The sequence below is a fragment of the Pelophylax lessonae genome (genome assembly GCF_965119305.1).
Source record: "Pelophylax lessonae genome assembly, chromosome: 3".
Classification (NCBI taxonomy): domain Eukaryota; kingdom Metazoa; phylum Chordata; class Amphibia; order Anura; family Ranidae; genus Pelophylax; species Pelophylax lessonae.
This window is the reverse complement of record NC_138770.1, coordinates 76,786,652-76,809,993: the sequence shown is the minus strand read 5'-3', so window position 1 is coordinate 76,809,993 and position 23,342 is coordinate 76,786,652. Positions and strand designations below refer to the sequence as shown.

The 23,342-nt window shown below is 45.9% G+C and overlaps 1 protein-coding gene across 1 annotated transcript in view; it reads right to left on the bottom strand.

Moving 5' to 3' along the window:
* The window catches only part of LOC309550362 (C-type lectin domain family 2 member B-like), a gene marked incomplete at its 5' end in the record, with an annotated part of 43,435 nt that extends 24,801 nt beyond the window's left edge, over nt 1-18,634 (bottom strand). Inside the window, 4 exons of the mRNA XM_082250758.1 lie at nt 1,380-1,489; nt 2,255-2,403; nt 3,953-4,067; nt 18,518-18,634. Coding sequence (XP_082106884.1) covers nt 1,380-1,489; nt 2,255-2,403; nt 3,953-4,067; nt 18,518-18,634 — 491 coding nt within the window. The remainder of the gene's footprint in view (nt 1-1,379; nt 1,490-2,254; nt 2,404-3,952; nt 4,068-18,517) is intronic.
* Nucleotides 18,635-23,342: the final 4,708 nt, after the last annotated feature.

Sequence of the window (23,342 nt, the reverse complement as noted above, 5' to 3'; positions counted from 1 at the left end):
AAAAAACTTTTTTTTTTTTTTTTTCTGACCCCCAGCGCCACAAAAAACCCCTTAGTGTTACCTGCTAGCTATCGATCGAGAGAGAGAGAGATAGACCCCCAGGCTCACCACCTGATGCTCAGAGTTAAACTGCAACAGCTTACAGCGCTGTCTTGACAAACAGGAAGTCTTTTGGCTGGCTGCCCAGGAAGAAAGGAGGCGGCTCCGCCCCTCTGCACGCCTTCCGGCGCCTCCCCCAAGCTCCACGAGGTGTAGGATCACCTCAAACATGGCCGCCCCCATGCTGGAGACACGAGGCTACGCCAAAATGGCGGCTCGTGCGATCCTGCAAGAAAAAATGGCGGCGGCCTGCTGAATGGCGGTGTGCTGCAGGGCACACAACACTGTCTCTGCCTGGGGATATGGCGTGGTTGGCGGTATCGGCCCTGGCGGACCGCATGGCCGTTCGGGAGGCCTGCTAATAGCTGGAGATCTGATTTGGAAGGCAGTCTACATGTCCGTGGCTTCTGACTGGTAGGTAGCTTATACTTAACCCATAAGATTCCCAGAATGCCACAGATTACATCTTTTAAACATGTATACAATAGATTGTTAGCTCCCAAACCAAGCCTCCTGGCTTTTTGCACATAAAATCACACTCAAAGTAGGAGGATCTGTGACATGTTATAGGATAGAAAGGACTCTTTCTTACCATACAGAGAGGGGCCCGCGTTCACCACAAAACCCGTCAGGGAAAAAGGGGGAACATACTACTCACCATACCGGAACCAGGCGGGCACCAACTCCTGACAGTACCCCTCTCCACCGGGGCGGGAGGGCTGTCGACCGATACGAACGCCGTGACTCATGGTCTTTGGCGTTTCAGCGAGACGTTTAACTCGCGGGTTTAGTCCTTTTAATGGGACTTTGTCGCGGCCGACCCAGCGCGGAGCTATGGCCTGCACGCGCTCGTAGGCTGAACTGGGGTGACCACCGGATCTCAACATCCAGCCCGTCGCCCAGTTCAGCTTTCTTGCTTGAAGATCTCACAGGAACACTGGAGAAAAAAAGCTGTCTAAAAATCCTTTAAGAAAAAAATTCTTGCCAGGACCTAAGATCCCAGCAAGGTATCTAGGTCCTTACTCCTAACTAGACAGAAAATAACTGATTTGCTGAGGCAGAGAGAGAGAGGATATACCCTCTGGGACTGCCCCTAGGGTGTGGCCAGAGCTTTTTAATTTCCTGTCTAGTCCTGCTCCTGCGGAGGTAACATAACCCGAAGGTGGTGTATCACCGAGGACTACGTCTGTCGATGAGCGCTAGAGAAAAAATAATTACAAAAATGTGGAGGGTTGTACTCACTTTTGTGAGATTCTGTATATACTGTTTATAGCACTTACTTTACTGTGCCTGTGTAGACTGATCCGTCTGTCCACGTCCATTTCTCATTGACTTTTCTTAGGCCGATCCAGTAATCTCCCTTCAGGGTGAACAATTCAGCAATATGCCGCTGTAAAACAAGGAGGGGTGGGGGACATTCAAATGGCTCAATAAACTGTATGTTTATTTTGAACACAAAGCTAATATGTAAGATCCTGGTAAATTAAAACACCATGACTAGGTCTATGTATTCTGAGGAGCTAACAATCTAATTCATACAAACCTCATTCATACTATAGCAGCTAATTTAGGAGACTGCTAACCAAGAAATTTAGTAATTGCCCCTTTTTCTGGACAGCTTGGCCTGTTAGACTTTGTAGAAAAATAAAGGATATACTGGTGGGATCAACAAATAATAAAACTATAATACAGGGTAGACTAAGAGAACGAACACTGCTGTGTAAAAGCTGAACTCAGGGATCAGTGCATATTGTCTAAATCCATTTGTCATGTGTATTCTTCTTTGAATCTTGGTTTAGTTTGTGTATTTCTCCCAGATCTGTGCAGTAATCCAGTGTGAGACTTTCCCTCTATGCAGGAGCTTCCTGTAATAAAGACCGATCATTGCTGCTCTCTCTCCTTGCGCAAGGTGACTGGTCTTTTCCCCGCCCCTCCTGTTGTTGTCTGTATACACCCTGTAGTGGGTGGAGCTGTTGGGCCCCTCCCACAGCTCTGCCCTCTGCACAGGCTATGTACAGCACAGCATTTGGCACACACAACATGGATTTGTATCTTTTGTGGCTATTAAGGAACATGTTTCAATTAATGTTTTTGTGCCTGGAGTTAATTTGAGTCAGTTGCCTTTCCTCCCTTAGTTTTAGGTGTTTTCACCTACCTGTGAGGTGTTGTCCAAGACCAGCAATGACCCCCCTTCCTCCTTGCAGTACTCTTGGGCAGATTTCCAGACAGCGTCCTTCTTTGATATAAAATAGCAGGTGTTATCATACCGTGTCCATTGATTGGGGCAGCATGGATTTTCATGCACTAAAAAAAAAAAAAAAGAAATCAGCACTTAAAATGGACACACAGCTAGATTAGGCTGAAACTACACATCTCTTACCAGTCCTTTCTGGTAAATTGTACATAACTTTGTTTAGTCAGTCTTGTGACTGGCAACTCCTTAGCCACATTTTGTAGTCAAAGGGCAACAACATTATCTGTATCCTCCAATAATCCACTACAATAAAGAGCCGGTTCACACTGAGGCGATCCGACTTGCCGGGGCGACCTGTGAAGTCGCGGTGCTCAGCGCGCACCCCGACCTCGGAGCGACATGCACAGACTTCATATCGTTGAAGTCAATGCAGGTCGCCCCAAAGTAGTACAGGACCCTTTTTCTAAGTAGGAGCGACTTGTGTCGCTCCTATTAGAACCGGTCCTGTGCTAATTTATGGCAGTCGACCCACGGCGACTTGTCAGGCGACCAAGTCGCCTGACAAGTCGCCCCAGTGTGAACCGGCTCTAACAAATATTCATACAACAAATTATCTATAACATTCAGCTCTACAGCTTCCCTACCCCCCCCCCCCCAGCCTTACCAAACTTCTGAGGGTCTCTCTGATTTTTTTGAGCATATCCTAAAGATTTCTTGTTGCCCCTGTCAAACATCAGAATCCATTTTTTGGTTTGTTTTAGATCCTGGACCCTTAAAAACAGGAATTGAACGTGGATTGGTTGTGTTGAGGAATTATGAACATGGCTTTAGTCAAGCTTCAGACCTGACGGTCATGGTCTTCTTCTCTCCAACTTCTCATTATGTTATTAAACAAGAATGTGGGGAAGTGTGAAAGGTATAGTTTGTTATGCGGGAAGGGAGATTCTGGACCACCTTGATCCTAGGGGAACTTGTTATGGCTAAATATAGACACTGTGTTCTGAAAATTCACAGAGCTTTGGAGGTCTGGAGAGTACATAAGTCGGTTTGGCTGGTATTAAGAAGGGCTATGTCAAAAGCTAATCAACATCTTTGCATAAGTGATCAAAATGGTATAAATATATCCGGAAATGTAAACAATTTAGCACTGTACCCCTTTGCTGTTAATGTGCCATGTATATACAATATACTTGGATTATAATTTCTCTGCAGTGGTCTGAATTCTTCTACAAAAGTTGCTAAGGGCAAGAAAAAAAAATATTCTTCCTTGAACATTTATACATCAGACGCTGTGCTTTCCCTTTTTTTGAGCCGTCCAAACACACCATCTTCCAAATCTCATGGCCAAACAAAGGGTCTGCTGCGTGATAGAGTTATTCAGATGTTTGTAAATTAATGTAATATAAATATTACCAACAGCGCATGTCTCAAAGATAATAATGGTGTGATATATATAATAGTGGGTAATATTTATATTACATTCATTTCCATCCTTCACCATTGTGGGTTGTCAACAGCAGCAGTCCTGTTTTATCTCTATATATATATATATATATATTATATATATATATAAATATATATATATATTTTTTTTTTTTTCCCTTCCTTTTTGGCGCGAGTGTCTTAACACATCACATACTATTCAGATGTTTGGCTTACCAGGGAATGTAGCTCTGCATACAGCCACAGATACTACGATGATCATCACAGCAACAATGGCTGCTATCCCCCATATGCACCAAGGTCTCTTCCACAAAGGGTCGTCGGAACGAATCTGCAAGAAAACACATGTGATTATGTTGTTGAATGATATTTTAAGAAAAGAAAGCAATGTACAATCTATGTAGTTTCAGAAAATAGGTGACTTTACACTGCAAAGGATAACTGCACTTTCTAAAAATCTTTTGGGAATGGGACAAACTAAACGCACAAAATTAATCATATGGAAAAACCTAGATGCAGTTTTTAGTTTTGTTCCCCCAGCCTGGGGTCCAAAACGTCACCAACTCTTAACTCAGCCCGCACATCACAGACTCTGCCTTCACCAAAAAAAATGCAAAAAAAAAAGAAAGTAAAAAGGGTTTTTTCAGATTGGAACAGTTACGTAGTGTAAATATTTTATTATATCATTTCATGTGACAACACTGGAGAAATTACACTTTACTACAATGGAATGTAGTGAGTGTACACAGGGCTGTTGTTAGAAATCGCGGGCCCCCGTACAGACTACCTGGCAGGGCCCCCCCCCCCAAGAAAATATTAAAGATATATTTAGCTAAAATTACAACAAAATCACCATTAGCAAACACAAATATAACATAACTCACATAATTCCTGATAAATCTAAAAAAAAAAAAACTATGTTAAATAAAAAAGAAGATGAGATGAGAAAAATATACATGCTGGGCAGTTGGAGCTAAGTGATCAGAGAGACAGAGAGAGAGAAACAAAGTTACAATTTACAAATAAAATCCTGAGCAGAGATAAGTGCTGGGAGGGGGCCCACACAGGGAGGGGGATTAGTGAGGGACAACTGTCTCTTTCTCAGCAGATAAAAGCTGATAGCAGGGAGAGGGACAGATCAGATTCAGGTGCTGGAGGAAAATTTCTATATTTGTTGTCCATCACTAATTCCCCTCTCTGTGTGGGCCCCCCCTGTGTGCTCAGGCCCCCTACAAGAGGGCTGGTGGTCCCCCACTATCAGCGGCCCTGAGTGTACAGCTTGTATAACAGTGTAAATTTCTTGTTCCCTCAAAATAACCCAACACACTGAATTAATATCAAATTCCACTCTTCCACTTAGTGAAGGTTCTGGTTCTCTTATTTACCCGCAAGTTAGGCGCAATATCCTGTTTGGGAGGGGCATTTCTCATAACCCCCAAAGAGGGCTACTTTTTTAGGCACTGCTGAGATTGACGTGGGATTAACAGTAGTTTGAGTAGCAATATAACTGTTGAAGACTGATGTGTGCAGTTAAAGGAATCAAAAGAAGTCTAAAGGCCCGTACACACGTACCGATTGTCGGCCGTAAATATTCGGCCAACGTCCGATCGGCCGATTGTCGGCTTGTTAGTATGATGCTTCCGACAACCAACTGCGACTTTTCGGCCGAACAAAGTCTGGTATGCAGGCTATAAAATTTTTGTTGGCCAACAAAGAACGTCCGATTGTTCGTCAGTCAGTACAGATTTCGGCCGACAAAAGCCATATGAGCAAGACTGGGCATGCTCAGAGAAGAAAAAACACACGGAAAGTTAACCATCACATGACATCACTTCTGAAGTTGGTTGTTGTTGGCCGACAAAATTCGTGTGCAGTCTTGAGCACTTTTCAACCAACACGACAGCACTGGACAAAAGACGGCCGATCGTTCGGCCAACAATCGGTGCGTGTGTACGGGGCTTTACAAAAGTTCCTTTTCACTGAATTTTTGCATGTGAAGAGGCTCAATTGAAGAAGCTGACAAAAGCACCAGCTTTAGCATATGCTGATGCACAGAAACTGTATGTTCTCCATGCGGATGATAGCTTTGTAGGATTGGATGGAGTGTTGCACCAAGGGTATCTCGCTTGGTTACGACCAATAGCCTTCCTCAGCCGAAGTCTCACTCCTAATGAATGCAACTACCCAGTCTACAATATATTAATACACTGTTGCTAGGAAAGTTCACTCTTGAACCACCGCAAAACACATCCTCCGATCAGGTGCAAGCCCAGCTCGCATGCTGCACAATGGAAAAACAAAGAAAAGTCCAGATGGCTGCGCACTAATGAACCCCTTTATTGCAGATAAAATCCAAATGACACTGTGAGATAAGAAGCCAAACGCGTTTCATGCCCTCACCAGTACTTATTCATTACCCAATGAACCTGAACATCAAGCGCAGATTTAAAAGCTCCATACAACTGACAATCATATACAGGTGATAGGTTAATTTACGGGACGGCTTAATTTACGGGACGGCTCTATAGAAGAAAATCGGCTATAGAATTCAATGTATACAAAACATATGCCCCTGAAGACGTCCCTCTCTGACGAAACCGGTAAGGGAACCAGCATCTTTAGAGTCTCTCCGGTTTACTTTGGCTGAGGTTGGGCTATCCGTTATCCACGACCTATTAACCGCTCTAAGGGACACCTCTGCAGGACGTATGCTGTGCTGTTTTTGACTGCTTTTCACATGTGAGTGGATTTTATTTGCTTTAATAAAATACACAGTGTTTACGTACTTCACCATGAGAGGTCCCTTTTTTTGCTCTTTTTTCTGACACCACTGTTGTTTAAGCGGTCACCTTCTTCAGCATGACAGCTTATGAGGGTCCTATAAGTATACTTCTGGAAGTGTGGAACTCTGTAAGGATCCTACATTAAATACATCTGGAGGATAATCTGGCTGGAGGAGAGGGGACACCATTTACGTTGTGGTCAACCACGCCCAGGGCTTATTTACATTGGAGCCAGTGTAGATCCCTGTTATGGGGATCCACGTTTTCTGGTAAGCGGCCACGCTTTTGGGTGATTGGTGAAAGCTTCTCTCCGTCCTGCAGTGTTATCCATCAACTATACGTCTACGGGACTAATCGCCTGAGGGATTCACTATTCGTGATTACATTCCATTCACGTTTAGGGAGAGTTGCTTCTCAGAATGTGAATGCATTTGTATATAGTCTAAAAGTGACTGTTTAGATCATGATCTTTTTCTTGCCTATGTATTTGTTTTGAATATTTAGCGCTGCACATTTTGTCATGCGTTCTAGTTTATAGTTGGGATTTAATCTCTTAGGCTCCATTCACACTACCGCGACTTGTCAGGCAACTTGTCAGCCTGACAAGTCGCGGTCCGTTGCGGTCCATTGACTGCTAGAGGACCCGTTCTAATAGGAGCGACACAAGTCGCTCCGACTTAGAAAAAGGGTCCTGTACTACTTCGGGCCGACCTCGGAGGGACTTGCATAGACATTCATTATATGAAGTCCGTGCAAGTCGCGCCGAAGTCACGGTGCACAGTGGTGCACCGCGACTTCACTGGGTCGCCCCCGAAGTCGTGCTACTTCAGTGTGAACCGGCACTTAATGTGCTGGCTGCTAATCTTATCATCATTTTTTTCATTGGTTGTTCTATTTCTAATCAAGCGCAGCTAAACTTTGTTTATATACAAAACATAGCAAACCATGTGGTATTTCCCATTCAGATCCACTGGCAACCTGACCGATGAATCGGCAAGACCAAAATCAGATGCATTTGTCAGAAACACACACTAAATAGGTTTCAAAAGCATAAGCAGAAATTAATACATTCTCAAAGAAACTAAAAACAAACAAACAAACAAACATCAAAAGGACAGCACTATTTATGTTTTGCAATATATCTAAGCCACAAGCAACATATAGGCAGTGACAACATTTACAAAAAGAACTAAAACATTTGCAAAAAGACTGTCCTTTCCTGTATGAGCTCCAGGTTTTCCTTTGTTCTTTTTGCAAATGTTTTCACTGCCTACTGAGTGTGGTCAGTTCCTGAGATTTAGAGAAGTTTAAGACAGACAAAGGTCTGCTCTAATGCATGGCGTTCTATCACCCTGGGAAGCAACAACTGGCTCTCCCATATTATTTCGCAAAGATGGTCCTTAGAAGTCTGCAGGATCTCTATGGCCATCTGGGACCTAAGATAAGCCAATTGACTGAACCCACACTCTAAATTCCTAATATCTGCTGTTTATGCATTACTTAAAGACTCCCTAAGTCCTAATAAACTTGCTTACATGGACAAATGGAGTATGACCTGGACTCCACTTAGATTCTCGAGATTCGAAATCTATATGGTTAGCTAACTCCAGAGGTTCACGCCATGTACTTGCGCAAGAAAATGCTTATAAATGATTGTCCTATTGGTATATGTCCTCACATCGTCTATCCAAAATTATTCCTAATGCTTCACTATTACGTTTACGTGGTTTCACTTACCATGGCACCTTATTAAACATCTGGTGGACTTGCCCTACAGCTCTAATTTCCGGTCTATAATATATTGAATTCAATCCTCCATATTACTCTCCCACAAAAATGATTGGGAAGCACTTTTACACAAGCTCATTTCATGTCTAAACAAACTTCAACGGATACTGGTAGAATACATCTTCCTGGTGGCCTGGCAAACCCTAGCTAAAGCCTGGAAACAATCATTGACACCCTTCGCTGAGGTCAAACACCATGATACATGAAAAACGAACCTTTGTTCTCAATTATGCTAAATATCTTAAAACTTGGCACCCATGGCTTAACGCTATCAACCACTTGAATATTGACCATTCCCTCCTTTCCCTTTGATCACAGGTGGCATCCATGTAAATTGCCACCAGCATTGGACCACATGGGTTTACCTCACCTCCAGCTTCATCCTGACCTACCCTGTCCCTCCTTCTCCCCCCTTTTTTTCTCCCTTTTCTCTTCTCCCTTTACTTTCATCTCTCTTTCCTTCATCCTTTTACATGGTATTTAGCCCGCATGATTTTATTTATTAGCTAGCTAGATTTCAATCACCTCCCTTCTGTCCTGGTCAACCACTTACCCACTAATGGATGGATATTTCCTCTAGGGCTTTTTATGCTTGTTTAGTTTTTTAGTTTGTGCTACCTGTCCTCTTGTACACTTACTCCATGATAACTTTAGCCAATATACTACTTATTGGTGTTATTTACTGGGGTTTGACTGGTATTTGTCTAGTTATACTTTGTTATAGCCCACATGTATTATACAAATTTTGTACCCTGATTGTATATTTACTTACTTTTTTTTATTTTTTTTATTTACAGTAATACAATTTATTGTAAATCAAAAAATAAAAAAACGAAATGTTAGCTTTACTGTTATATACATTGTAACAATTAAAGTGCACTTGTGTGCAATCATCAACACTCATGTATGAGCACATCAGCCACACCTAGCCACACTCTGGGATGTCTTCCAAAAAAAGCGCTCTTACTTTATATTTGTCCATCCCAGAAAAAATAGTGATATATTGAAGTTATTGTGCCCCTATTATCCCCAAAATACGTATAGTGAATGAATGTTAATTGATTTATAAAAAAAAAATACAGCATTTGGCCCCCAGATGTCACAAAGTATAACTGGAATAATACTTAGCTTCATCTTGTTGCCTCTCGTTTTGTATGTAAAGCAACTGTACACCAAAGTGACCCAGATAAATTTTGCACTCCCGTATAATAGGTTTGGGCTTTCTTGCCACAAAATGCTTAAGTCATCATTCATCAATAAATATCAATATTTATAATACATACCCCATATCTTATCAGAGACATTGGCATATTGCAACTCTTCTTATGGTCGTCATACATGTATTAAAGTGATTGAACGATTCTTTAGAAAATCAGATTATTAAATCTAAAAGGACTTTCTCTTACGTCCTCCGACAGTCGCCGCCCCTTCCCAAGTCTTCACCAATGGGTATTGACCTTTGCTCCGCAGGAGTAGCTAGGCAACAAGATTTGTTAATAACAAAAGCTTTTAACATAGACACACCCCTAGGGGCTTTCCCCTTAGTCAATACCTCCCTGCACCAGCATTCCCAACTCAGTTTGATCTTGCCTAGAGCGTTTGCAGGATCTGCACCTGGCGGTGCGGGACCTGCGGACCCAAGGAGTGGTGGTCCCGGTGCCTCATCGGGACAGATTTCGGGGGTTTTACTCCAATTTGTTCACTGTGCCCAGAAAGGAGGGCAAGGTGCGTCCGATTCTGGATTTGAAAGCTCTGAACCGCTTTGTGCGGGTTCGCAAGTTCCGCATAGAATCCCTGCGCTCGGTGGTGGCTGCCCCGAGTCCGGGGGAGTTCATGGCCTCCATCGATCTGAAGGATGCGTACCTACACATCCCCATCTTCGAAGGTCATCAACGGTACCTTCGATACGCCATTGCGGAGGAACACTACCAATTCGTGGCGTTACCTTTCGGTCTCGCTTCGGCTCCGCGGGTTTTTACCAAGGTGCTGGCGCCGGTCCTGGCCCTGTTGCGGGCACAGGGTATTGCGATCTTGGGGTATCTGGACAATCTCCTCATACGGTCAACTGCCAGCCAGAGCCTGATGGCCGACCTGTCCACCACGGTGCAGACGCTGCAAGAGTTCGGTTGGACCATAAACTTTCCGAAGTCGACTCTGTGTCCTTCGGTTCGCCTTCCCTATTTAGGGATGGTTCTGGACTCTGTTCAGGCGAAGGTTTTCCTTCCAGAGGACAAACTCCGGATGCTTCAGGACGAGGTCGGGGCCCTCAGGGCCAACCACAGCTCGTCCCTCCGGACATACATGAGATGTCTGGGGTTGATGGTTTCCGCCTTCGAGGCGATCCATTTTGCCCAATTTCACAGGCGGGGTCTCCAGGCGGAGATTCTGGCGCAGTGAAACGGGCGTCCGCAGTCCTTGGATCTGCGGATCTCGTTGAGCCACCGCACCAGACAGAGTCTTCTGTGGTGGCTACAGTCCCCGGCAGTGTCGGGTGGCAAGTCTTTTCGTCTTTTGCTGTGGACGGTGGTTACCACGGATGCCAGCCTGACGGGCTGGGGTGGTGTCCTGGGCAATCTGTCCGCCCAGGGGACATGGTCGGAGGAGGAGTCCTCCCTTCCGATCAACATTCTGGAATTGCGAGCGATAAAGCTTTGCCTTCTGCAATGGTCGGAACGGCTTCAGGGCCGTCCGGTTCGGGTTCAGACGGACAATGCCACCGCGGTGGCCTACATCAACCATCAAGGGGGCACCAGGAGTGCCCGAGCGGCTCGGGAAGTAGCCGACATTCTGTCTTGGGCCGAGACGCACGTCCCGGCGATAACGGCAGTTCACATCCCGGGGGTGGAGAACTGGCAGGCGGATTATCTGAGTCGCCAGACCCTGGACCAGGGAGAATGGTCCCTTCACCCGGTCTTCCAGATGTTGTGCGCGAAGTGGGGTTCCCCAGATGTGGACCTGTTCGCGTCTCGCCTAAACAACAAGGTGGAAAGGTTCGTGGCAAGGACGCGCGATCCTCAGGCAGACGCCTCAGATGCGTTAGTGGCGCCCTGGCATCAGTATCGTCTGATGTATGCCTTTCCACCGATTCAGCTGCTGTCCAGGCTCCTTTGCAGGTTAGCCTCGGAACCGCACACGGTAATTCTGGTGGCACCGGACTGGCCTCGCCGGTCTTGGTACGCAGACCTCGTAAATCTGGCAGTCGACGCTCCGTGGCATCTGCCGCTTCGAGAAGACCTCCTGTCTCAAGGGCCGATATTCCATCCTGCTTTACAGTCGCTGGCTTTAACGGCCTGGCTGTTGAAAGCCAGGTCCTGAAGGACAGAGGTCTCTCCCCTGAGGTCATTCCCACTTTGATCAAGGCTAGGAAAGCCTCTTCGGGAAAGATTTACTACCATACTTGGAAAGCATACTTTGCCTGGTGTGAGTCCAGGGGGTTTTCCCCTCGCTCGTACTCGGTGTCCAGAGTGTTGGCTTTCCTCCAAACTGGAGTGGACCAGCGTTTGGCGTTGGCCACGATTAAAGGCCAGATTTCTGCACTGGCCGTCCTTTTTCAGCGCCCTGTGGCGTCAAACTCGTTGATCCGCACCTTTGTTCAAGGGGTGCGCCATTTGGCCCCTCCGCGGAGGGAGCCTTTGCCTCCATGGGACTTGAACCTGGTTCTGTCCGCGTTGCAACATGCTCCCTTTGAAAAGATCAGGGAGATCTCGTTGCCTCTGTTGTCCAAAAAGGTGGCCTTTTTGGTGGCGATCACTTCGGCTCGCAGGGTATCGGAGCTGGCGGCTTTGTCCTGAAGCTCTCCCTACCTGGTGATCCACAAGGACAAGGTGGTCCTACGACCTGTCCCGTCCTTTCTGCCGAAAGTGATCTCGGATTTTCACCTTAATGAGGAAATTGTCTTGCCTTCGCTCTGCGCGAAACCGAAGCATCCTAAGGAGGTTGCCTTACATTCATTGGATGTTGTCCGGGCGATCAGGGTTTACCTGTCGTCCACTAAGCCTTTTCGCAAGGTGGATTTCCTCTTTGTCCTTCCTGAGGGACCTCGGAAGGGTATGGCGGCGTCGGCTGTGACTATGCCTTGAGGGGGAAGGTCCCTCCCTTCCCTGTGAAAGCGCACTCTACCAGGTCTTTGAGTACTTCTTGGGCTTTCCGGCATCAGGCTTCTGTGGCCCAGGTGTGTAAGGCGGCGACTTGGTCGTCCGTTCACACCTTCTCAAAGTTCTATAAGGTGGATGTTCAGGCATCGGTTGATGCCTCCTTTGGCCGTAAAGTTCTCAGTGCGGCAGTGCCTTAGGGACCCCTGTTTTTTTTTGGGGTCTTTGGCTGTTGGGGTGTTTTACCCCTGAGTTACTTGTTTTTTTCCTGGGTTGTTTCTCCTGTTGAGCACGTTTTCCTGTTGCCCAGTTGGTTCTCTTAATGTGTGTAAGGTTCCTTTCTCTGATGTGGGTACTGCGTTGCTTTTCTGCAGCTGCGTCTCCCACCCCTCAGGTCTACACTGCTTTGGGACGTCCCATTGGTGAAGACTTGGGGAAGGGGCGGCGACTGTCGGAGGACGTAGGAGAAAACTGAATTTTTGTAAAATCTTACCGTAAAATTCCTTTCTCTGAGTCCTCCGACAGTCGCCGCCCCCCGCCCCCCGCCCCTCTTTTGGGGTTTTTGTGTACTTACTGCTATGCTACCAAACTGAGTTGGGAATGCTGGTGCAGGGAGGTATTGACTAAGGGGACAGCCCCTAGGGGTGTGTCTATGTTAAAAGCTTTTGTTATTAACAAATCTTGTTGCCTAGCTACTCCTGCGGAGCAAAGGTCAGTACCCATTGGTGAAGACTTGGGAAGGGGCGGCGACTGTCGGAGGACTCACAGAAAGGAATTTTACGGTAAGATTTTACAAAAATTCAGTTTTTATGGTCCTATTTATAGTAAATTTGCATAGCAAAGTGCATGTACAAATGCAAATGAGCACATGTGCAAAAATGGCAAAAACACAAATGTTACTGGGATATTTCCTGTGCTGCTCAAATGTGGCGCAGGAATCAGTTTTCTGCACGGGAAAAAAAAAAAAAAAAAAAAAACTTACATGATATCAACATTAGTGTTAATAGGACAAAAAAAAATGACGCACATGAAAACAGTGTGCATAAAAACCCACTGAAACCTGCATGAAAACTGATGTCTCTGCAAGTGAATCCTGTGCGGTTCTCCCATGAGTTTTTTTATGCATGTATGGTGTGAGTGAGTCCTTAGGGTAAGTGTCAGATAGTGGCAGTGTAAACATTAGTTAGTGCCAATGTCAGTCTTCCAGTGTTAGTGATAGTTAGTGGCAGTGTTAGGGTCAGCGCGTTTTAGGTAAGATAAAAAGGTCTTATATTTAGTGTTAGTGCAGGAGTTAGTGTTACTGTCAGTGTGGTTAGGTAGGACAAAAAAAAGGTAGTGCCACTCCGAAGGAGCTGCTTGGTAATTTTGGGTACTCTGTTCTGAGCGTCAACTCCCAGAACAATCTCAGCCCCTCTGACACCTGAAAGACAAAGCCAGTGAAAATTCCCAGCTCAACTCACAAATCAGTCTGCTTACCAACCAAATTCACCTATCCAACGGTATGCATTAAAAACAAAAAAAAGAGTTTACTTAGCACACATTTGCAAACGCATGCATAAGCTGCAAAGCCCCTTCACGGCACCCTGTATTGCAGTCCTAACCCTTCTAAATTTGATGAGTCTCCACAGAGGAAGCACGTAAATTAAAATGGATAGATAAGGGGCAGGTGGGCCTGGAGGTAGCCCAATCCGCCTTAAAAGTGCAGGGGTACCATGGACACCCAGTACATAGCACAATGGCAGCAAGGGTGTCCAGTGTGTCCCTTCACCAATATTTACACCAGTAACAAAGAAATGGCTCCTGCCCACATCTATAACTGACCTTACTGGCCTACTGTTGGTAAGCAGACTGGTTGGTGATTTGAGCTAGGAATTTTCTCTTGGTTTTGTCTTTCATGCGTTTGCCCCTCTGACACACCTGGGTGAATAGAAATCACCGCAAGCTTATATAAAGACAGTCATTAATAACTTTAACCTGGTTGTGGGTTACTACCAGAAAATAGAGGCACACCCGTTAAGAGATAAATACACACTTCATCTATTGATACAAGTTTTATATAAAGGGCAGGAGAACCTTTTTTTTTTTTTTAAAAAAAGCCCGTAGCGTGTGAAACACACTCAAAAAGACTTAACACCCGGTGCATAAAAAGTGCACACACGCAAACGTGAAACACACAAAAACTGCACAGGGTGTGCGAATGGTCTGGCCTCCGAAGAGGTTGGACCTATACCTTGATCCCCCGGGGCGCAAGACTCTTGACAGGGACTGAGGTACTTCCTATGGTTTGCCTGGCCAAGACCTGGCAAACCCCGTTCTCCAGGGGGACTGCCGAAACAGCCCACCCCAAGTACTGGGTGGGGCTCCCCCGAAGGGAGACCCCATGACAGAGGGCGAACTAAGCCAGAAGGCCATGTCCACCCCCTCCCAAGACTTTCAAGGTAGGCCCAGAGACCCACACCGTACTCGTCGTGCAGGAAGAAAAAAGTGACAGTGAAGTGACACACCACAAAGAAAAAGCACACACAACAAAAAGGTGGGGAAGGGGAAGTGGAGAGGTGAATTAGTGCCAATGTGTAAAATACAAAGGCAGGCCTTCCGGCCGGAATAAAAATTCCTCTTGTCGAAGCCAAAAGGCCTAGCCCAAGAAGCAGGTGCTGAAAAAGTGTGTAGGTGCAGTGACGAAGGTGCCGAAAAACTCAAGGCGAGCTGCCCCTCACCAGTGAGAATTAAGGCACCCCTGGGCTGCCACCCCAGGGGCACGTACACCACGGGCTTTTCCGGTCTCGGCCCATGGCCAGACCAAGTGTAGCCCTATCCTGTCAGGAGGCATCGGAACTTTAGACAGCTTAGGGAGAACCTGCCTTCAACTGGGGACAAGCCTTTTGCAAGGCCAGATTCAACCCAGGAGGAAAAGCTCTCCCACCACCATCCGCCGTTCCTTACCAATATATCCAGGAGCAATACTAGCCGTGGTCCACCCGGCTTTCTCACTACCTTCAAACTGACAGGGGCGGACCCATTCAAAGCAGAAGGCAATGGACCCATCCGGCTTTCTCTGGCATGGCTTACTTCCCGGTCCTCCAGTTACGCCCAGAGCGCCCCGGTACCTTTCAGCCCCATGCCGATACTAACCATCAGGTTCCATACCAACTGATAAGAAGAGATACTACACTTGATCTTAGCCAAAAGGCCGAGAAGAGCACAACCTAAATGAGCACACAGCTGGTGAACTTGAACACAGTGTGCTAGATAGAGTAATAACTATGCCACAGTGACTAAGATTACAGCTATAAACAATGTAAATACATGTTAAAATGCAGTAGGAGTGAAACTAATACTACTAATTTAAGAGTGCACTCAAGGGATTGACTGGGGTATGGTGCAGCATCTCCTAAGGAGGTACCTCTGTAACTACTGAACAAAAAGAGTCATTAGTCCTGGCCCTTCTGCCGGCTAAACATTGGGGCCCAGTAACTGTTGACTTGCTTTAGGGCATTCAACAAGACCTGCAGGCAGTATTAGAGCTATAGGGTAGCTAATTAGGTAGCCCCTAATGGGTCAGTCTCCTCTCTCCCCCTCCCTCCTCCCTCCCCCCCTCCCCTCCTCTCCCCCCATTGTACTCTAAGTGCCTGTACACTCATCCTCTGCTGACGTATTTACCTGGACAAAAAAAAATCTTGCTCTCCCTCTCTCCCCCCATTGTACTCTAAGTGCCTGTACACTCATCCTCTGCTGACGTATTTACCTGGACTAAAAAAAAATCTTGCTCTCCCCCCTCCTCCTCTGTAAAAAGGGCTGTTAGGTTCTGAAGTGCAATTCTCAATCTGGCCCCCATTTAACTTGTATTGCATTGTGCCCCTTTAAGAAATACAAGTTTCAGTGTCCTTAGTAGGTCTTGCTAGACCTGATCTACTCTGCTAGTAGGGAAGAGGGAAGCAGCAGCGACACACGTGCGCACAGCACAGGTGTGAGAAAGCAGGAAAAAAAACAACTGCATTTATTCTGTCACTGTGCAGAAGAGGGTGGGGGGGGGGGGCGAACCCTGCTCCATATAGGTCTGACTGCATACTGGCAGGGAAGGGACGTGTACAGAGCCAGCAGAGCTACACAGATAAAAAAGAAAAGACGTACTATGGTTTCTTGCCTCTAATACAGGTGCAAAGAACAAATGCCGCAGACATATGTGGTATTGCTGCAATCACCAGGAGTGGGAACATGTATTTTGCATTTTTTTTTGGTGGTGGATCATGGTAATGGCAGGGCTTTTTTTCAGCGGTAATGTGGAGGGGAACACAGTTCTGGCACCTCTAGCTCTGAATGTATGTAATGGCAAGGGTAGTGGTGTGTGCTGAAGGGTCTATTGTCAAAGGGTAGGATCTATTTTTGCTGGTGGGGGGGGGGGGGCTATTGTTGCTGGTGGGGGGTCAATGGTTGTTGGGAGGATCTACTGTTAAGGAAGGGGGGGTCTATTCTTGCTGCCTGCTGGGGGGTCGACTAATGCTGGCTTCTGGGAGATCAATTGTTGCTGGGAGGGGGGGGGGTCTATTGTTTCTGGGGAACCTGTTCCTGGAGGAGTCTTATGTTGCTGGGGGCTCAATAATTGTCAGGAGGGATCTACTGTTGAGGGAGAGATCTATTGTTGATGCCTGATCTATTGTTGCAGGGGGGGGTCTTATGTTGCTTGGTAACCAGTTCTTTCTGGAGGGGCCTTATGTTACTGGGGGGGGTCAATAGTTGTTGGGAGGGATCTACTGTTGAGGGAGGCATCTATTGTTGCTGGCTGCTGCAGAGTCTATTGATGCTGGGTTGCTGGACCTTGTCCCTGGGTAATGCTGCACTTCCTGAGCGAGGTAAAGCATAAGGCCGGAGACTTTTTTAATGCTGAAGAAAATCTCCACAGTTGTCACGAAACCAGGACATTTTGGGAGCTTTCTTCAAGGAGATCTATTTTATTACTTTCCTTGTTATCATAACAAATTCCATACAAATTACTGAGCACCATAAAATGATACTTGGTTCTATATTCTCTAAAAAGGACAATACTGGGGGGTATGTAGGGGGGGGGGACCAAGGGACAGTGCTCGGAGGTGGGTAGGGGGGAGACCAAGGGACAGTGCTCGGAGGTGGGTAGGGGGGAGACCAAGGGACAGTGCTCAGAGGTGGGTAGGGGGGAGACCAAGGGAGGGTGCTCGGAGGTGGGTAGGGGGGGAGACCAAGGGACAGTGCTCGGAGGTGGGTAGGGGGGAGACCAAGGGAGGGTGCTCGGAGGTGGGTAGGGGGGGAGACCAAGGGGCAGTGCTCGGAGGTGGGTAGGGGGTGGAGCCAAGGGGTGACTGAGAAGGGGGGGAATACCGACACTTTTCCCCTGAGAAATAAAGCCCTGGGTAATGGCATACAATAAAAATATAAGGCTAAACTTTAAACAATTATATTTTTTCTACTATTTTGGGCCTGTTTTCCTTTATTAAGAAAACAAAATCAGGATGTATGCATTAACATTTACTGCCAAACGAAAGCCTAATTGCTCCTGAAAAAAAAAAAAAAAAAGATTTAATCCTCCTAGATACCCTACGTAGTTGATATGTACGCTTATACTAACACGTGTCAAAATTTCAAAATTAGTTTTGGACGTTAGGGTTTGTTTTGATCTTGAAGGGGTTAATGTTGGGGTTGCTGGGGTTTTTTTCGCCTTCCTCTGGATCAAATGCGGGTATAGGATTGTGTATATGGGATTTTATGGTTGGGTTTTCATTACTGTTTTTTTTTTTTTTTTGTAATTTTAAGTATTGCAGTATTGGTGCATGGTCAGTCGTCTGATCGAACTTTAATCCCTGACAGTAAAAGGATTTGCATTTCAATTTTATATGAATTCACTCCGTGTATGGACACTGTTATCATTAGAGCTGGATAGTAAGTCATCCCAGGAACAATCTCTCTTCCTCATTTCAAAAATTTGCAAAATAAAAATAAAAAAAAAAATCACATTATTATAATAATTCTGGCACACTGCTCCTGTATAACATTGTCGTACAGTGTGACAGAATTAATACATGTCCCAACATGTCCCTCTGATGTATGGAGTCTGCACTCCCTCCCCCCGTCCTCTCCCAGGTTCCTACCTGTCTCTGAGGTGATGCCTGGTTAACACGCCTGTTCGCCGGTGTGTTAACCAGGCGCTGTTGGCCGTCCTCCATAGAGACCTGCTCTCCCTTCTCCTCGTCCTCCTCCATCGTCATGCCTGCAACTGTGCTCTCTTGGGTTCCGCCCTGTGTCTTAAATACTCCCCCCCCCCCCACTTGATGGGGATGGGGAGGAGCCCTAATTAACAGTTTTGTGGAAAGACTGCAAGCTGCATGAAGATTATTATCTCATACGTAATGTAAAACGTATGTCATGTACCTGACTAGTGTCACAGCAAAGGTGTGACAAGCTTTATTGTTTTAAAAAAAACAGGTCTTTTCTGGAACTTTTAGTTTACAAGTTTAACCACTTCAATACCGGGCACTTTCACCCCCATCCTGCCCAGGCCAATTTTCAGCTTTTAGCGCTGTCACACTTTGAATGACAATTGCGCAGTCATGCAACGCTGTACCCATATTACATTTTTATCATTTTTTTCACACAAATAGAGCTTTCTTTTGGAGTTATGTAATCACCACTGGGTATTTTATTTCTTACTAAAAAAAAAAAAAAAGACAGAAAATAAGAAAAACGTTTTTTTTTTTCAAACTTTTCTGTCAGTAAATTTTGAAAATAAGTAATTTTTATCCTTCACTGATGTGCGCTGAGGAGGCGGCACTGAAGGACACTGATAGGCTGCACTTATGGGCATTGATGAGGTGGCACTTATGGCCACTGATGGGCTGCACTTATGGGCACTGATGGGCTGCACTTATGGGCACTGATGAGGTGGCACTTATGGGCACTGATGAGGTGGCACTGATGAGGAGGTACTAATATGCCGCACTAACGGGCACTGATGGGCGGCACTGACAGGCAGCATAGATGAGCAGGCACTGACGGGCAGCACTATGGGCACTGATGGTGGGCACTGATAGTGGGCACCGGTTGGCACTGTTTTTTTACTTTTCTGTAATCAGGGCTTGAGGAGGAGCTGCTGATCATCTCTCCTCGCCACACACTCTGACAGTGTGAGGCGAGGAGAGCCGATAAACGCACTTCCTCACTTACATGTGACCGGCTGTGATTGGACACAGCCGATAACATGGGTAAAGAGCAACATCATTGACTCTTTACCAAGATCAGCGTCGCGCCGTGTCTTAGCAATACGGCGCGGCCATGATCGCCGCACTGCGTGCCCCCCGGGTGCACAAGAGAGGCCGTTCTGGGGTGCTGTCATATGACGTAGTCCCTGAACGAGAGCCGCACCGTTCCGCCATCATATGACGGTGGGCGGGCGGTAAGTGGTAAATTAGTACAACAGGTGAACAAATCCTCAAACCCAGCGCACATAAGGCAGAGGAAGAAATTCAAAGTATATAATTAAAAATAATATTTCATTGAACCCTTAGCTGCTGCTATAACAATAGAAAAAAAATACAATGATGTTTCAAAACATTAGCAAGGCTCATCCAGTGTGAGGAACACCGTGTGCTTTCACAAAAATCCAAAATAAAAATATCCAAAAGTGTTGTTATTAAGGATATCCAGTCCGTCTAGTCCTGGTGCAGCCAATATGAGTATGTGGACACAGGGCTGCAGTTAGAAATCACGGGGCCCCGTACAGCCTACCTGGCAGGGCCCCCCTCCAATATGTCAAGACAATATTTTCACTAAAAATACACTAAAATCATTATTATCGGACACAAAAATAACAGAGAACCTGTGTGGATTAGCTCCTTTTTAGTTGTTTTTTTACATTTTTCAAAAGTTGAAAATGTTAACAATTATTTTATTTTACAATTTTTTTTATTACAATGTTTAATTGTTATTTATTTTTATTTTTTTACAGTTTCTTATTTTTTTACAGGACATGGAAGCCTGCAGCACTGCAGGAGGGAGGAGGGGGCAGCACAGTGAAAGGGATGCACAGGGAAGGGGGGGAACAGGAGCAGGCAGAACAGGGAGGGGAATCGGTGTCAGAAAAGCAACTAGAGGAAGGATGCCCTGTGTCTGTGTCTCTCCCTGCAACAGCTGAAACCTGGCAGGAGGGGGAGAAACTGGCTTTCAGCTGCTGCAGAGGGCTGCACAGGGCTTCCTTCTGTAATTGCCCCTTCGCCCGACTGCACTGATTCCCAATTTTGTTGGGCCCCCCTGTGTAGTAGTAAAGCAAATCTCCTGCGCTCAAGTAGAATATGACGAAGGGAAGAGAGATGCACTTCAGACTCAGATGGAAAAAAAGGCCAATGGTCTTGCTGCCCCCTCAGGATCAAGGGTATCCAGAACCAACTGAGAGAAAAAGACAAAAGAAAAGGGGCGCACCGACCTAGTGCATCACCACTAAAACCATTTATTAAAATATTAAAAAGTATACAATATACTCACAAAGCGGGTGTGATTATACACACATCAACATTGCATATACAATCTCCAAGGTAGCCAAGGTCCCATACATAACAAAATGGCATGCAGAGTGCCGCATGGGGCTGCTGTGGCTGGGCTGACGCGTTTCAGGGGCGTACCCCCTTCCTCAGAGCCAGAAAAGTTGCAGCAGCACAAATTTCCCCTATTTTGGAAAGAAAAGAAAGCAAAGGGATAATGGGACTTTGTAGGTGCCTAGCTAGTACAGCCAAATATACAGCCAAACAAACTAATAGATTGATTTTTTATTTGATATCAAAAAATTTAAAAAGACTTATGCAAAAAGTAAAACTATATGCTGAATGAAATCATTTTACGCATATTGGTCCATTACCCTTTACAGATTTGACCAGTTTCGCCGGAAAGGCTTCTTCAGAAATTGAGCGTAAGTATGGATGCCACTATTGAATGAACATACACGGTCAGTATAGTTAGTTTCACAAATGGAAAAAAATTATCACATGAATATTTATATACACATTTTGTATTTTAAAGAATGCCACTACACGCTGATGCCAAATGCTCTGCAAACTCTAAAGAGATGGAAAAGGAATGGTCCATACCTGTGGTGTGGAACATAAATTGTGAGGATGTATGAGCCCAAACCCGGGAGCTGAAAACACCCGATTAACGCCCAGACCTCGTGTTCATCCCCCGCAGAGGGGGATAAGGGAGCTGAAGCCACAGGGCTCAAACCTAGTAATGGTAATGCTAAATCAAAACTGGATACTAGACAAAGTAATGCAAGAAAATTATCTAATATATATAAGAGCTGCTTACAGATCCAATATAGAAGGTCAGATTCAGCAACAAAAGTATTAAAAGCAGGTGAAGCCCATAGGTCAAAAGCAACCCCCCAAAAAAATCAGAAGTCTGGGTAGTATATATATATATAAAAGGAGATGAATCCTCACAGTTAAATTGGCACTCGAAAATGTGAGGTATGCAAGACTGTTAGGGGTGCATCCAACAAGCTTTCAAATACCAAATTCCACCTGGAATACATAAAGAAGCAATCCCAGGTGTGAGTTAAAACTGAGAGGGAGACATCAAAAAATAAATCTATAAAGGAGGTATGCATACTGATGAGAGACCAGAGTGCAATATAGCTACCTTTCAACACGAGGAGTGCCAGATCATCTGATCAAGACGGCGTCTGGAGAGCAGTGCTGTCGGAAAGGCAGCAGCTCGATTTAAATCCCCCTCCACTCAGCTGACTTAGATAACATCAACAGAATGCGGACGTAGAGGGCGGGTGGGGCCGGTGTTCCGTGAAAAAACCATACCCGTGAGAAAACCATACCCTCCAGAAAACCATACCCTCGTCACTTCCGGTGCACCTACGGAGGGTATGGATTTCTCACGCTAGTTACACTTGCGGCGGTTACATTAAAACAGCTCCTCTGCAACATGGCTCATCTCCGCTCCTTCCCCTGTCACTTCCCTGCTCTCAGGTAATAAATATAAAAGCGGATCACGGAGCCGCGATCGCCGTCATTTACATCTCATACACCCGCCGCCGCTTTTATATTTATTAGGCGAGATCAGGCAAGTCACAGGGATAGGTGAGGAGATTATTGATGTTGCAGCCGAACTGTTTTAATGTTACCGCCGCAAGTATAACATTACACACAGTGCCGTGATAATTTCCTACCCTCCGAGCATGCGCACTTGTCAAATTCTTTGCTGTTCAATTACATATCCGGGGCTCTGAACATGCGCACTGCTGCGCTGCTCAGCTGTTTGAGACAGGAAGTGACGAGGGTATGGAAATCTAACGAGGTATGGAATTCTAACGTTACACCGATGTAACATGAGAATTACCTACCCCGTGAGAAAAACCTACCCTCGTCACTTCCGGCCAGGAACAGCTGAGCAGTGCAGCAGTGCGCATGCTCACAGCCCCGGATACGTAATGGGACAGCTGAGGAGCTGACTAGTGCGCATGCGCACTAGTATGAAAAGATCACGGTGTACCGTGAAAAAAACCTACCCACGCGACCATTACATAAAACAGCTGGGCTGCAATACGAGTCATCTCCGCTCCTGTCCCTGTCACTTCCCTGATCTGGGCTAGTAAATATAAAAGCGGCTCTCGGCTCCGTCATTTATGTTTTCATACACCCCCCGCCGCTTTTATATTTACTTGCCGAGATCAGGGAAGTGACAGGGACAGGAGCGGAGATGACTCGTATTGCAGCACAGCTGTTTTAATGTAACCGCTGCATTACAGTGCCGTGCACCGGAAGTGACGAGGGGTAGGTTTTTCTCACGGGTAGGTAATTCTCACGGAACACCGGCACTGCTAGAGGATGGGACAGCGCTGCCCCACAACTAGGGACTCCACCGAGTCATCATCCGATGTGCTTGGCTGCCGGGAGGGATAGAGGGAGAGATGGTTGG